Genomic DNA, 15,503 nt, shown 5'->3' on the forward strand with positions numbered 1-15,503 from the left:
GAGCTCACGTGACTCAGGAACTAGCCGGATGAAACACTAGGTGGCGCTGTGTTAATGTCTGACGATACTGATATTGACACCAATCAGATGCGTTTGCAATAATAGAAATGAGAGGTCAGAAAAATTTTCTTTCCTATATTTTTTACTGAGAACTCCATGAGAAATAACAACTAGAATGATGTAAAAATGTTCCTTCTTAAAACGTAAACAAAACATTACCTTGTCAATGGCATGTGAATTATGTTGGTGTAGACATGTATCCAACACAGTGGCTCAATTATGTCTATATACCAACACTTTGCAGGCAGCAGACTCCTTAATGCTCAATGAAAAGTGACACAGGCAACAAAACCAGGTTTATAAGGAGGACAAAAAGTGCCATTTTCAATGTGAATATATTCCTAAGGCTTATTATTACAACTCAGTATACCTTTGTACAGATAAAAACCATCATCTACCCTTTGATGAGTATGTCTCACATCAGAGTATAAAAATAAGAGGCTTGACCATAAAAAGTAGCTGCCACATGTCAGAAGGAACACCTTGTCGATAGTTATATATTTTTTCCCAAATTTTAAATGACAGATTAAACATACAAAGCTTATGACAATGAAGGAGAGTGTTGATAAAGTGTTCTTTGGTCTAAAATTAAAGAGTACTGTCACTTTTCCACCAATGACCCTTATGAAAAGGCAGAACTGAACTTTCTATATTGCAGTTAGTGCGTTCAAGTAAACCATCAGAAGATTTATGTATGTGTCTGAAACTCATAGTACCCACCATTTATCAGCTGCTGGCTTACAAACTGATGTTTCTAATGGTAGCATGAACCAGCTCTAAAAAGTATTATTAGACCACAGGTGATGTCGTTGTATGGACCGAAAATAACATTTGGAACATTTGCCTGTAGTCACTGCAATGTAGAAATTAAAGCTTAATCTAAATTAAAGTAATAATTCAATTTCTGAAAATGTGAATGTAAAATCAGAAAAGAACATGGAAAGTAAACATAAGAAAAAAAAACCCCCCACAGTACTCTATTTAGTAAGTAGTATACAGTATGTAGTTTCAGACACATGTGCATGTGACCAAACAGGGCAGAGAAAGAAAGAAGAGGGAAAAAAAACCTGCTGCATATTCACACAAAGTTGCCACACAACTTCAACTTTATGAAAAACGAGAGCAGGGTTTCCACCAGAATACTGACAGCCCAGAGGCCCGCTGAACACTAAACATGTTTGAATGTATTTACATTTACTTTCAATCTATGAAAGAGCAGCTACAGCTGTTCAGTTTGTTAGCCCACAAATACACACACTCAGAAGAGTTATAACAGGGAATCCTGAAAGTAAAAAATGAACAGGTGAACTGTGATAAACTAATACTCTTTTTTTGATTTGTGTAGCTAACAGCCAAGACTTTTTCGTCTAATTTAATGCTCTTCCACTCATACAGCCTATTATTTACTACCTACTTATGGTTTGAAAAGCGAGAAAGACTGGATTATTTGCTACCAAACAGAATAAATCTCCTTTGACCACTGGGTCTAACAACATTTCTGGAGGAAACCCTGAATATTAAGGATGAAGATTCAAAAATATATGAAACTTATATGTATATATTTATATATATCTATAAAAAGACAATTAGTGCTTTGTTGACTGGGTAATTTACATTTAAAGGTGTGTGGTACTCTCAGTCTTTTCAGAATTATTGTCTGTCTGCACACTTGACGTGGCCTCAGTGGCTACAGTGTGCTGTACTATGTCTTTGAGGCATGTTTCTCCATCCACTGCTGGTACTACGTCGGCATCCTCCGGCTCGCTGTCGTCTTCCTCCCCTTCAGCACAGCATTCAGAGTCCTCGCTGTCACTCCCGCAGGAGCTCGACGTCTCATCTTCAGAGTCAGAATAAACCTCTGCCCCGTGGAAGATATAGTGATTTGGTGGTTGAAACAGGTATTGGCCTGCTGTGGAAAACAAAAGAGGATCAGTGAGCTTTGCACACCTATCTGGGATCTGTTCATTGTTTATGACAGTTGTATGGAGGGAGAAAAAAAAAAACTGCTGAGCAAAGGGACACACAACATGTCTTTGCACGATTTTGTCACACATCCAAAATCAATTTATTTGTTACATTAAAGCAGCTTTGCTTGTTTACCGTGGTCTAAATCTTACCCTCAAGGCGTTTGCTGATTGGAGTTCTGTTAACTCGACTCATCCAGCAACGTCTACGAAATTCAAGGTTGGAGGTTTGACTCTTTCGTTCGGGTGCCTCCTCTTTTGGCGCACCTTCTGCTGCTTTCTCTGGAGATTCAGTGCTCTCCGTTGGACACTGAGCATTTGGACAAGGCTCTAGAGGTGTAACATTATTATCAGCAGTCTCTGTGACATTCAGACTTTCTGTCTCCTCCGAAGGCATATTTACAGAGTCTGTAGTGTGCCGCTTCTGCTCCTCCTGAGTCGCATCACTCGAAGCAGACAAGGCCTCGCTTGGTGGCTGTTCTGGTAACCGAGGGGGTTTCTCTGTGATCTCAGTTAATCTTACAGTGTTGTAGCAGAGCTGCTCAAAGTCTCCACCCAATCGATGACAGAGCTCGTTGATAATGACGTCACAGTCCCCGAGTAGCTCCACGTCAAAGTTCAGATGAGGCAGCTGCTCCCGATTGATCAGGACCTGAGGCACTTCATGAGGAATGGAGTCTGGATAGAGAGGAAAAACAAATATTCGGTGTTTGAATGACATGCAAAGCATACAGAAACATATCGGTTAGTATGTTTAATGTTACAGACACTAAAAGTGAATCCGTTTCGATAAAACATACTTGGGATGAGGGCAACCGGTCGGACTTTAAGCGAAGAGCCAATGACGATCAAGAGATCCACCTCATCTTTATCCTGTTTCATGGCTCTGTGAAACATTTCTGGAAGGTTCTCTCCAAAGAAGACAATGTCTGGTTTCATGATTGCCAGAGGGATATCTGGACACCGTGGACAATGAGGGACAACCTGATGGATGAATTTAATGTATTATTTATTTACTACAGCGCCACTAAACACCATCCAAATTTTATGGGGTGGGCAATCACTCACAGCAATAACAAGGCAATCTTTCTGGAATATTTTAAACAGTCAGCTATGTTATGGGTTGTTTGGGAGGTAAAACTAAAAAGGGTATTATCAGCTTTTGATGTCCATGTGGTTTCCCTTGTTTACAAGTAATTACGTAGATATTTGAGACCCCTAACAGCAAATATATACAGATAAATCCTTATACTTATTAAAGAGGTTTTTCACACGATGTTTCTACATGCAATCTGTATCTGCATTATTGGCCTTGGTGATGGTGCAACATCCAACAGTGTCTGCAAAAAAGTGGTATCCTGGATTAGATTGCAGTGAACACATACCTGGTTAAAGATGTCTTCCCTTATAGCCTCACAGTCCACTTTGTGCTTACAGACGAGACAGGATGCAGTTGCAAATGACCCTAAAATATAACTGACATTGAATTACTGGGGAAGAACTATAAAAAAAACAAATAACGAAATAAGCAAGAGGGATCAATCACATGCACCACTCACCGTGACACTGGATAATCCGCTGAACCCCAGCCACTTGTTCCAGTGTATCAATGTTTTGCGTATAATTGCGCAGCAGCTTTCTTTGCTTATCTAGCATAGATATAAATCTATGACAGGGAGAAGGTTCAAACTGCCCAGGGTAGATCTCCTGTAATATAAAATTATGCATTCAGTACTTGTGAAGAAAATGCAAACATTGCTATAGTCATATGCCCCCACCATGGCTTTTCTGGACCATATTTAAACACTTAATAACTGTTTATATTTCATGCCTCATAGCATGGTTTGAATATATTTGATAATAATAAATCAGTGATCAATCTTTAAAACCTTTTTTTAAACCTTTTTCAGAGTGCAGTATTAACTGACTTAGAACACAATATATATACAAAATGCTTAATGCAAACTAGTCTGTGCATTCAAAGCAGTGCTAGGAAACCTGGCATGTGTGGGACTTCCACATCAGTTTCTCACACTCACTGAAATGGCAGCTCAGGTCCTTTTGTAATGTTATGACCCAACCCATCTTATGAGATCTGTTTTAATCTCTATTAGCAAATACATACAGTACTTTATTTGGAGTACTTAATTGCAATTTTATTCATGTAGCACATTTATTAATATGTAAACACAATGTGCTTAAGAGAGAAGATAAAAACATTAAATGCTGTGTAAGTTTACAAGACACACCCACACAGCTATTGAACTTTAAGCAATTTTTTCAACCAGGAAAAGTATTGCTGTGAGGCAACACTGTACCACAATATACTACTGTATATGGACCACCTTCCCACCCTATTACAGATATTGTGTCTATGATAAGGGACCCTCTGACTTCTGTATAGCCTCTGTTATTTTGTGGATCTTATTTGATCACTCCTGTGTTCTTTTACTATTTCACTGTTTGGAGAATTCCCCACGATCCTTTAAATTTCCCGTCCCTGCAGGGGCCTGATCAAATCTGGTGGGAACACAAACAGTTCTTGTGATAAAATTTTAAGTTACTTTAGGAAAATTAAACAATTTCAAGCTAAAAGACATACAGGGAGTGCAGAATTATTAGGCAAATGAGTATTTTGTCCACATCATCCTCTTCATGCATGTTGTCTTACTCCAAGCTGTATAGGCTCGAAAGCCTACTACCAATTAAGCATATTAGGTGATGTGCATCTCTGTAATGAGAAGGGGTGTGGTCTAATGACATCAACACCCTATATCAGGTGTGCATAATTATTAGGCAACGTCCTTTCCTTTGGCAAAATGGGTCAAAAGAAGGACTTGACAGGCTCAGAAAAGTCAAAAATAGTGAGATATCTTGCAGAGGGATGCAGCAGTCTCAAAATTGCAAAGCTTCTGAAGCGTGATCATCGAACAATCAAGCGTTTCATTCAAAATAGTCAACAGAGTCGCAAGAAGCGTGTGGAAAAACCAAGGCGCAAAATAACTGCCCATGAACTGAGAAAAGTCAAGCGTGCAGCTGCCAAGATGCCACTTGCCACCAGTATGGCCATATTTCAGAGCTGCAACATCACTGGAGTGCCCAAAAGCACAAGGTGTGCAATACTCAGAGACATGGCCAAGGTAAGAAGGGCTGAAAGACGACCACCACTGAACAAGACACACAAGCTGAAACGTCAAGACTGGGCCAAGAAATATCTCAAGACTGGTTTTTCTAAGGTTTTATGGACTGATGAAATGAGAGTGAGTCTTGATGGGCCAGATGGATGGGCCCGTGGCTGGATTGGTAAAGGGCAGAGAGCTCCAGTCCCACTCAGACACCAGCAAGGTGGAGGTGGAGTACTGGTTTGGGCTGGTATCATCAAAGATGAGCTTGTGGGGCCTTTTCGGGTTGAGGATGGAGTCAAGCTCAACTCCCAGTCCTACTGCCAGTTTCTGGAAGACACCTTCAAGCAGTGGTACAGGAAGAAGTCTGCATCCTTCAAGAAAAACATGCTTTTCATGCAGGACAATGCTCCATCACACGCGTCCAAGTACTCCACAGCGTGGCTGGCAAGAAAGGGTATAAAAGAAGAAAAACTAATGACATGGCCTCCTTGTTCACCTGATCTGAACCCCATTGAGAACCTGTGGTCCATCATCAAATGTGAGATTTACAAGGAGGGAAAACAGTACACCTCTCTGAACAGTGTCTGGGAGGCTGTGGTTGCTGCTGCACGCAATGTTGATGGTGAACAGATCAAAACACTGACAGAATCCATGGATGGCAGGCTTTTGAGTGTCCTTGCAAAGAAAGGTGGCTATGTTGGTCGCTGATTTGTTTTTGTTTTGTTTTTGAATGTCAGAAATGTATATTTGTGAATGTGGAGATGTTATATTGGTTTCACTGGTGAAAATAAATAATTGAAATGGGTATATATTTGTTTTTTGTTAAATTGCCTAATAATTATGCACAGTAATAGTCACCTGCACACACAGATATCCCCCTAAAATAGCTAAAACTAAAAACAAACTAAAAACTACTTCCAAAAACATTCAGCTTTGATATTAATGAGTTTTTTGGGTTCATTGAGAACATGGTTGTTGTTCAATAATAAAATTATTCCTCAAAAATACAACTTGCCTAAAAATTCTGCACTCCCTGTATATGGTTTTTTTTTTCTTAACTGTTGCCAAATGTCAAAATGGGTCAAATTTAACTGAACATTATGTTATGTTTTAAGTTAACTTAAAAAACAGGTTCTGATTCTCCATTTAAAAGTTGGTGTAAACATGGGGGTGTGGGGCACCGTATTAAACAACATTACAAAATTTAACAGGAACTCATAAGCGGCTTACATTTAAGTAGTTTCCCTTTCAAAATGACCCTTTCACAGAATGAAAGTGCACAATCCACTAGTCATGTAGACCTTGCAATGGTCTACATGAAGAGATTTATGGTTTGGATTAAGATTAATAATTCTTTGTTAGAGAGCATTCAAATTGTTATTCTATTGTTCATGTAAAACCAACCTTAGCAAACTTAAAAAACGGTCTAGGGTCCCGTCTGAAGTACTCAATATCAAACATAGCTTGAGGATCTGGAAGATCTGGAAAATCTACAGCAAGCCGTGCATAAATTCCATCTCTGGAGCGGAAGTCTGGTATTCCACATGAAACTGAAACCTACAACAAATAAAATAAAAATAATAAGGAAATGCAATGAACACTAGTACTGAAAATCGAATTTACACAGTAGAGCTACATGATAAAGTAAAAAATGCATACCCCAGCACCAGTCAGCACTAGTATCCTTTTACTTTCATGTAGTAGCCTGACTACATCTTCTAAGGTATTAATATCTTTCCGCTTCTTTCTTTTTGGAGGCTCTGAGATGTTGATGATGATCTGCCACAATGTCATGTCATCTAAATCTGGTGGGAGTACAGTCTCGGGCAGCAAATCCCTCAGGATGGCCCTTGGATCTGTCTCTCTAATGTGCTGCTGGATGAAACTGTAGGAACCTGCGAGCAAGAACATAACATCTCAGTATGGCTGGATTTCAAAAATTGTACACACATACTTGTACAATGCAAACAATTATTATGTGGTTTAAATATATACATACACACTAAATACATATTATAAGTGGCGTAATCTAAGATATTGTAGTTTATTAATGATCTGATTATCTTAGTTACCTATTTGCGGTTGAGGAGTCCAGTCGCTGGAGCTTGCATGTGAGGACCTGTCATCGTCTTCAGTGATGTGCTCCGGAGTGACAGCCAAACCGTTAGAGGGAAGATCATCGTGCCCAAGAAAATCTAAGTACAGACATGGAGAAGATTAACTAAATAAGACTAGATATAAGTCGCGACTCTCTTTAATAACTGCTACGACCCGTTACAAAAGTAAATCGGTGAACGCAGTCTCTCAAAGTCAACTTTCAACCGGCTAACAAACGCTAAGTTGCTCTCAAAGTTTTGCGTGGTTATGAAAAAGTTAAATGGACAAATTTGTGCTGGCAGGATCACTGATAGAGTTCTACTTCCGTTTAGCGAAATATAATTTAGTGGAAAAGTTCCCGTTTTCAGGAGTACACAGTTCTCGACACCCACACAGCATTACTGTATTTAACATTAGCAAAGTTAACTGTTTCACATGGAGCCAGTTAGCTCACCGGTTAAGTTGGCAAAGAGAATTTTTCTCACTGTAAGTCACTTAAATACTCAAAGTTTTTCTCTTTTTATACCTGGACTGTCCTCGGTTGCGCCAAAGACAGTGGTGTCGTCCAGTTTCCCAACTGGCTTGTGAGGGTCGGAGAGCAATACTTCCAGTCCATTGTTGTCTCCGCCTAGCGCTGCCGGGGCCTGTTCTACCGCCATCACCGGCTTAGCTTCCTTCTCCGCGGGCTGCGCACAATTCAACGCCGCCTCCCAGCTCTCAGTTGCCGCGGAGACGCACGAGAACTGGTCCGCTTCGACGGCTTTTAGTCCATAGTTAGTTCCTGGACTGATTTTCGAAATCTTAGCCGGAGGTTCCCCCGTATCGGAGGCGCCCGAAAGGGCCGTTTTGAGACTGTTCTCTCCGTCCGCCATCTTCAGCCCGCAGAGCCGCTGAGCAGGAGCCTTCCTCTCGGACAGCTGGCTCATTTGCATAGCACACGTGACTCGTTCTCCACCAGTAGTCACGAGCGAAACGCCCCCCTCTACGTCGCTGACATTATACCATAACAAATATTGTTGCCTTCAAGTGCTGTCGGATGATTTCTAATCATAGGTTAGCCCTCACGAATCTTTCAAGCCTTTCGGTGATGTGTTTCGCGTAAATATAAACGATTTTATATTGACGTGCAGCCGTTGAAAGCTTAATTAATGCCCCAGTTACAAATCTGTCATTTTCTTTTTTCGTTGCCACACAAGCCTTAAGTATGTGAAAGAAATTTAGTTTTACTACATAAAAATATAACATTTTTAATTTCCTAAAGCTACCATTGCCTTTGTTTCTTAGCCAGATGAATAAATGAATTTTCTAGTAAGCAGGACCATTATCAAGACCCTTGAATGCATCGTACGTCATACGGTAAAAAGGGGCAGCTGGGCTCTCCCAACAACTCAGGAGAGATCTCCCTTGACAATTTTAACAGTTTAATAATCCCTGAAATCTAACGCTAGCTGACAAAACCATACTAAGACAAACTTTGCTAACAGTTAGTAGTTAGCTAGTTGGTTATAGTAAGTGAGTGAGAGGGGGGACCCTTTGGCAACGCTTTAACTGATCAGCTGTGATCACGTTCAGCAGCATTTGTGGTCCGTTAAAAGAAGCCATACGTGCTTCTCCGACAGATTTTTATGGAGGCTGTTTTGAGCTGTAAACCTGAGGATTTGGAGGATTACTACGGGTTACTGGGATGTGATGAACTGTCATCGGTAAGTTCTCGTCAGTGGGTTTAAGGCTCAGACTATTTCCTGGGTTGCTGAACGGATATAGTCTCGATCTATAAGTCAGTAATTATTTGGGTCAATAGCCTATACGCTGCTGAGTCAAAAAATGTGAAAATAAAAATGTATGTGTGCCTCAGATTAGGCTGAACCAACAGAGACCTGTTGATGTGAAACTAGTCGTGCGTCATCCAGTGTCTGCCAGCCAGCATTTAAATTAATTTGTGTATAACTAGATTAGATATGCAATCAGTGTGATTTTTTAATGTATCTTACTAAAACAAATCTTTGATTATCAACATCAACACACATATCCACCGTGGTCTTGTGATCGCCAATTTTCACTCAATATATTACTCAGCAATCAGCAACACTCATAGACTGGCAGAGCTGAGGGTCTCAAATAGTCAATAACACGGTCAAGATAACATAGATCTTATTGATTAGATCACATCAGACTATGAGGTTAGTTTTGTTTTGTTCTCTTGCAGACTGAACAGATTCTCAATGAATACAAGATTCGAGCCTTGGCATGTCATCCAGACAAACACCTCGACAGCCCAAGAGCAGGTAATGCACACACACAACTGTGTGTGAGTCATATTTCATATAACCTTTTTTTCATAGCCCGAAGCAATAAAGTATTACAAAGTGTGCTATTACCCCTTCATTACCTCTTCATTCACACTTTTCTTACATAGTTAATGTCTGTTTCTGATGTCTTAACTTCAAAGCAAATAATGCTAATAGAGCGGATGCTTACAGCTGTATACAGTAAATTGCTTTATTAAATTCTAAATTTTATATTAAAACCGTTTTTTCTGTTGTGAAAGTGGCAGATTTCCAGAAGCTGCAGGAAGCCAAAGAGGTTTTATGCGATGAAACCAAAAGGAAAAACTATGATCTTTGGAAAAGAAGCGGAGTTACGATCCCATTCCATGACTGGCAGGCCTTGAACGACTCAGTGAAAACTGTACGTAATGTCCTCTCTTTAGATTCTTAAAAACACTGTGCAACCATTGACACTTAAAAAGCCTGCTAATTTGTTTACAGTCAATGCACTGGGCTGTGAGAAATAAGAAGGAACCAATGTTGGAGGGCTCCAAACCAGAAGACCCCATCACGTCACAAGCAGAGAGCTTTCACTGTGAGCAGCAGGAAACGGGGAAATCTTCGTGTGAAAGCACGGCATACTCGGGTAACTGAAATTTATTCCAATTCTTTAAAGCAAGATGTTGCTGGAGAGCAATACATAACAACACACAAAATACAAGTAAGGAAGTGGTCAGTGCCATAGGATCCTTATTTTTGAAAGTCAGACATGAGAAAAGTTTAATTGATACCAGTATGATACACATGATTTGGTGTATTTTCAATCTAATTTCATTGCAGAGAGGCAATGGATATTCAGAACAGCTGCTCAAGAGCTTCTCTGCTCTTATATTAAGCTGATGGAATATAAAAGTAGGAGCTCTTTAGTGCTCATATTAAAGAGGGGCTGCACGCCCACCCAATGTTTTGTGAGGTTTTGCACTTTGCACTTCAAAGCTACCACTTTAAAGCACTGATTTCATTTTATTTTGGTTATAATTTCAGGTTCAGCAATTATTCACAACTTGGCTGTGAGACCATGTTAGTAGTTTCCTCTTAGCTAGTTTTTAGCTTCAGTGTTCAGGGCTGACACTTTCCTGTAGCCCTGAGGACTGATGCAGTTTTCCTGAGATTCTACAGAAGCTCGCTGTGGATTCCTTTTTCCTTTATAATACTGCCACAAAATGTTTCAAATATTTGCCGCTAAAGAGCACTGTAAGGACTTTGTTCTGAAACTAATTTTTAGAGTTAGAAGTCAGTCATAACCTCTGAGATAAACACTTGCAAGTCAGTATTACTATAGCTGAAACACAGCTATGATTATAGACTTTCCTCCACGAGCATCAGTACAGCTTACCGGATACTCAAGCCGAGTACTCAAGCCAACAGGCTTGAGTACTCAGTGAAGGATCTGAACTGTTCCTCATGTGAATTTCTTCTAGAGTAAACAGTAGCTGTTTAAAAAGTACTGAACTGCATAAAGGGAAGTGAAGTGACTTTTTCTTATCATTGCTGCAGGTGATTTCTGCCATCGACGCTTCCGCTGGGCTGGTGACTCTCCATCTAATCTGCTGCGGAAATTCCGAAATTATGAAATCTGAATATATTAAAACTTTCATGTTGTCCAAGTGTTGCTAGACTTGGGACCATTTTATTGTAATGCCAGCTTTTATAGAGTATGTTTAGTTGTTGTGCAGCTGTGACATCAGTAACTGTCTCACTGTGTTTACTCTTGCCTAATAATTGGTGGGACTGTTGCAAAGCTAACTGTCAGGTGTATGTTACGTTTGGCTAAATTCTTTATTATTAATATTATTTTTCTTCCGTGGTGTGTACCTTCCCTACAGTTTGTTGTAGAGACACATATTCTGGCACCAAATTGCTTCCTCATTTTATTTCTGTCATGTTTGAATTATTTAATGTGTCCTCACTAATAGCTCCTCATTCAGGTGAATGGGAAAAGAGAGCCAGAAAAATGTTACTTCAGCCATCATTTTACCACTGAATCATATAAAAATTTGTCTTTTTTCTAACAATGTCTTCCTCAATGTCTACCAGATGTATACTTTTTGATCTGGCGGCATTTGAGTGAGACGAGTTCCATCTCACCGCCCAATAGACTTATATGAAGCCTACAGGCAGTCTATTGGGCAGTGAGATGGAATACATATATATGTATCTCTATCAGTAACATACAGTGGAGGCATGATTGTGCGTGATATTATTGTTTGCTGTAATGTATTGTGTTTGTATTAGTATTATTCTTTGACTTCTTCAGCTTTGTTTGAGACCAAACTAATTCTTTGAATTGAAACCTTAAGTTTTCCACAATTGTGCTTTAGTACAGCATGTTCACCCTTTATCAGAAGGAAGTCACAACATGTGGTCTATAGCTAAATATAATATGTTATTTTGTAAAGATATGAAATCACTTATTGTTTAGTTTGTTTTAACTGCACGGTCAGAAGAAATATATTTTAAATGTTCAGTAGCAAAACATATGAAGTGAACAGAGGTTTCAAATCTTTAAAGTTAATATAGCTAATATAAATATAGTTAAATATCGCAAATAAAATAAACAATAATAACAAAAAATTAAGATTACCTATAAAAGTAGCTGTTAAAAATAGCAGGCTACAGAATTTTTTTGTTCTTATAATGAAAAACACAAAGGCTGAGTTTCTGTAACACAGATTTAGCTTTGAGCACAAACCTTTTAAGGGAACTTGCTGACACAGTCTCTTCCACAATCCGCCCATGCTTTCATGTTGTTTACACCAAGTTCTAACCCTACAATTCAAATGTCTTAGCAGAAATCGACTCATTAGACCAAGCAACATTTTTCCAAGCCCTTGTTGTCCAAATCTGGCAGATTTTGCAGTGTCTTAGTTTCTTGTTCTTGGCTGACAGGAGTGGGACACGGTGTGGTCTTCTGCTGCTGTAGCCTATCTGGTTTAAGGTTTGACATAATGTGCATTCATGGATGTTCTTCTGCAAACCTTGGTTGTGATGAGTTATTATTTGAGTTAGTGTTGCTTTCCTATCAGATCCAGTATTTATATGCCTAAATACTCTGAGATTCTGCCATGTGATTAGGTGATGATATTTTCATTACTGAGTGACTGGTGAGTGTATTTATGAGACATTTCATCATAAATAAAATGATGGCATGACAACCCAATGCTTGTAATGCAAGTGACCTTCTTTTATTTGTATCACTGACTATTATTCATGTAGCGGACTGTAAGCAAAGAAGAGGAAATATATTAAAATCTAAACAATAAAAAAAAAAAGTTTCCGAATGCTGTCATATTTACTGGTGGTTATCTACTGGTGAGTTAATCCAAGTTATCAAGATGTGTTAAGTAATCAGTCCAGTTTCCAGTTCATAGGCTAGGCTTGAGCTTATTTTACTTTATAAAGAAGGTTACATTATATGGAAAAAGTTATGTCAATACCAAGTAAATTACTATGATTTATTGGCCTATTACAGAGTACATAGACATTTGCTCATGTACATAGATATGTGGAATAAACAATGGGGTTTTATTAGTGCTGGAAATTTAGAAAGAAAAAAGAAATAATATTTCCTGGAGTCTTTCACATTCAATGAATCCTTCTAATTGGCTATCCGGGGAACCTTTTGTTTTTTCAGGGAACGACTTACTAACGTTCCTAAAGAGGAATTAAAAGAACCAAAGGAAACGGTGTGTAGACCTTTTATAACAGTACCCGGTTTTCACCGCTTGATAGCGCTGTGTTACTCGTGACGTCACTTTTGTGAAAGATAAAAGCCCGAGGAGCACTTCTGTTTCTCGCCGGGTGCGGTGGCGCGCGCCTGTAATCCAAGCTACCGGGAGGCTGAGGCTGGCGGATCGTTTGAGCTCAGGAGCTCTGAGCTGCAGCGGACTATGCCGATCGGGTGTCCGCACTAAGTTCGGTATCGATATGGTGCTCCTGGGGGAGCTCGGGACCACCAGGTCGCCTAAGGAGGGGTGCACCGGCCCAGGTCGGAAACGGAGCAGGTCAAAGCCCCCGTGCCGCTCAGTAGTGGGATCGCGCCTGTGAATAGACGCTGTAGTGCAGCCTGAGTAATACAGCGGGACCCAGTCTTTTTACGCTCTTTCTCCTCTCCACAGAAATATACACACAGCACACACACTCACACATCACGTTTTTACAGCTTATAAAAGCGTCAAACACGGTCTCTCTGTCCTCTCGTTCCATTGAAAACCACCGCTGTTTGTTGGTCCAACAGCGCCTCCAACTGGAGGGGAGTAGCAATGACCATCACTGCAAATTCAAAGAGACGGTGAACTTTTTTTTTCTTTCAGTGATTGACTTTGATGAACACGCAGGACTGGACTGGGACAAAAAAATCAGCCCGGGCATTTTGACTAGAGAACAGCCCACCAGGAATTACAGGAAAAGCCATAAAGCCTCTGAATGAAAACAAATGCTGTTGTGACAGTGATGTACGCTGTCCTGTTGGTATATATGTATCAATCTAATAAACTTAAACCTACACCATCCTCCCTATTCTGGTATTTTAAACAGTACTTACCGGGAATATCAAACAACCTAATCAAAAATTACATATACCTAACTAGCAGAGTTGCCAACTCCCAGCAAAAATAGGGAACCGCCCCCCACCCTCCGCCTAATGATGCTTAATCAACGTAATCGACTTTAATTTATTGCCAGGGTAAAACAAATGCACAGAAACCAATTATTTTTCTACAGTAAATAAATAGATTCAACATCTTTCCGCAACAGAATTGCAGACTGCACACATGGTACCTTCCCAAAGGAAAAAGTACTATAGCTTATTAGGGCATATATTAGACTTAATATTTACTATATACAATAATGAATTTTATATATTTTTACATGAGATGACCACTTTGGTTGTAAGATTCGGTTGTATTTATTAAAACCTAGACATTTTAAATGAGTAACTGTGTGTTGACTGTGTGTTGAGCAGCACCTTTACGGCTGCTGTTGGCTGCTATCTGCAGCAGTTTCCTGATGACGTCAGGTGTGTAAACCTTAAAGTCTGCGTAAACGAGGGCGCCTCTTGCCGGGTGCGGTGGCGCGCGCCTGTAATCCAAGCTACCGGGAGGCTGAGGCTGGCGGATCGTTTGAGCTCAGGAGCTCTGAGCTGCAGCGGACTATGCCGATCGGGTGTCCGCACTAAGTTCGGTATCGATATGGTGCTCCTGGGGGAGCTCGGGACCACCAGGTCGCCTAAGGAGGGGTGCACCGGCCCAGGTCGGAAACGGAGCAGGTCAAAGCCCCCGTGCCGCTCAGTAGTGGGATCGCGCCTGTGAATAGACGCTGTAGTGCAGCCTGAGTAATACAGCGGGACCCAGTCTTTTTACGCTCTTTCTCCTCTCCACAGAAATATACACACAGCACACACACTCACACATCACGTTTTTACAGCTTATAAAAGCGTCAAACACGGTCTCTCTGTCCTCTCGTTCCATTGAAAACCACCGCTGTTTGTTGGTCCAACAGCGCCTCCAACTGGAGGGGAGTAGCAATGACCATCACTGCAAATTCAAAGAGACGGTGAACTTTTTTTTTCTTTCAGTGATTGACTTTGATGAACACGCAGGACTGGACTGGGACAAAAAAATCAGCCCGGGCATTTTGACTAGAGAACAGCCCACCAGGAATTATAGGAAAAGCCATAAAGCCTCTGAATGAAAACAAATGCTGTTGTGACAGTGATGTACGCTGTCCTGTTGGTATATATGTGTCAATCTAATAAACTTAAACCTACACCATCCTCCCTATTCTGGTATTTTAAACAGTACTTACCGGAAATATCAAACAACCTAATCAATAATTACATATACCTAACTAGCAGAGTTGCCAACTCCCAGCAAAAATAGGGAACCGCCCCCCACCCTCCACCTAATGATGCTTAATCAACGTAATCGACT

At 40.3% G+C, this 15,503-nt stretch overlaps 2 protein-coding genes across 2 annotated transcripts; one reads left to right on the plus strand and one right to left on the minus strand.

Annotated features, from left to right (window-relative positions):
- Window positions 1-124: 124 nt before the first annotated feature.
- sirt1 (sirtuin 1) lies at window positions 125-8,229 on the minus strand. The gene is made up of 9 exons (XM_026190349.1): window positions 7,773-8,229; window positions 7,222-7,344; window positions 6,809-7,044; window positions 6,554-6,706; window positions 3,584-3,731; window positions 3,410-3,489; window positions 2,825-3,008; window positions 2,178-2,702; window positions 125-1,969 (listed from the first exon to the last, which is right to left on the minus strand). The coding sequence occupies exons 1-9, from the start codon at window positions 8,176-8,178 to the stop codon at window positions 1,677-1,679; spliced, it is 2,148 nt and encodes a 715-aa protein (XP_026046134.1). The 5' UTR covers window positions 8,179-8,229; the 3' UTR covers window positions 125-1,676.
- Window positions 8,230-8,465: 236 nt separating this feature from the next.
- Window positions 8,466-12,747, plus strand: dnajc12 (DnaJ (Hsp40) homolog, subfamily C, member 12). The gene is made up of 5 exons (XM_026190350.1): window positions 8,466-8,949; window positions 9,453-9,531; window positions 9,795-9,934; window positions 10,015-10,159; window positions 11,071-12,747. Exons 1-5 carry the CDS (start codon window positions 8,872-8,874, stop codon window positions 11,151-11,153), a joined length of 525 nt encoding a protein of 174 aa, XP_026046135.1. The 5' UTR covers window positions 8,466-8,871; the 3' UTR covers window positions 11,154-12,747.
- Window positions 12,748-15,503: the final 2,756 nt, after the last annotated feature.

This window comes from Astatotilapia calliptera, chromosome 13 (assembly GCF_900246225.1).
Source record: "Astatotilapia calliptera chromosome 13, fAstCal1.2, whole genome shotgun sequence".
NCBI classification, from domain to species: Eukaryota; Metazoa; Chordata; class Actinopteri; order Cichliformes; family Cichlidae; genus Astatotilapia; species Astatotilapia calliptera.

Excerpts from the sequence above, each read along its gene's own strand:
- sirt1 (XM_026190349.1), bottom strand. The coding sequence starts at position 8,178 with ATGCAAATGAGCCAGCTGTCCGAGAGGAAGGCTCCTGCTCAGCGGCTC. Across the intron at positions 7,045-7,221 it reads GACTCCTCAACCGCAAATAG|GTTCCTACAGTTTCATCCAG; the intron begins GTAACTAAGATA and ends TCTTGCTCGCAG. Across the intron at positions 3,490-3,583 it reads GCGGATTATCCAGTGTCACG|GGTCATTTGCAACTGCATCC; the intron begins GTGAGTGGTGCA and ends GTTATATTTTAG.
- dnajc12 (XM_026190350.1), top strand. The coding sequence starts at position 8,872 with ATGGAGGCTGTTTTGAGCTGTAAACCTGAGGATTTGGAGGATTACTAC. Across the intron at positions 8,950-9,452 it reads GATGTGATGAACTGTCATCG|ACTGAACAGATTCTCAATGA; the intron begins GTAAGTTCTCGT and ends GTTCTCTTGCAG. Across the intron at positions 9,532-9,794 it reads CCTCGACAGCCCAAGAGCAG|TGGCAGATTTCCAGAAGCTG; the intron begins GTAATGCACACA and ends CTGTTGTGAAAG.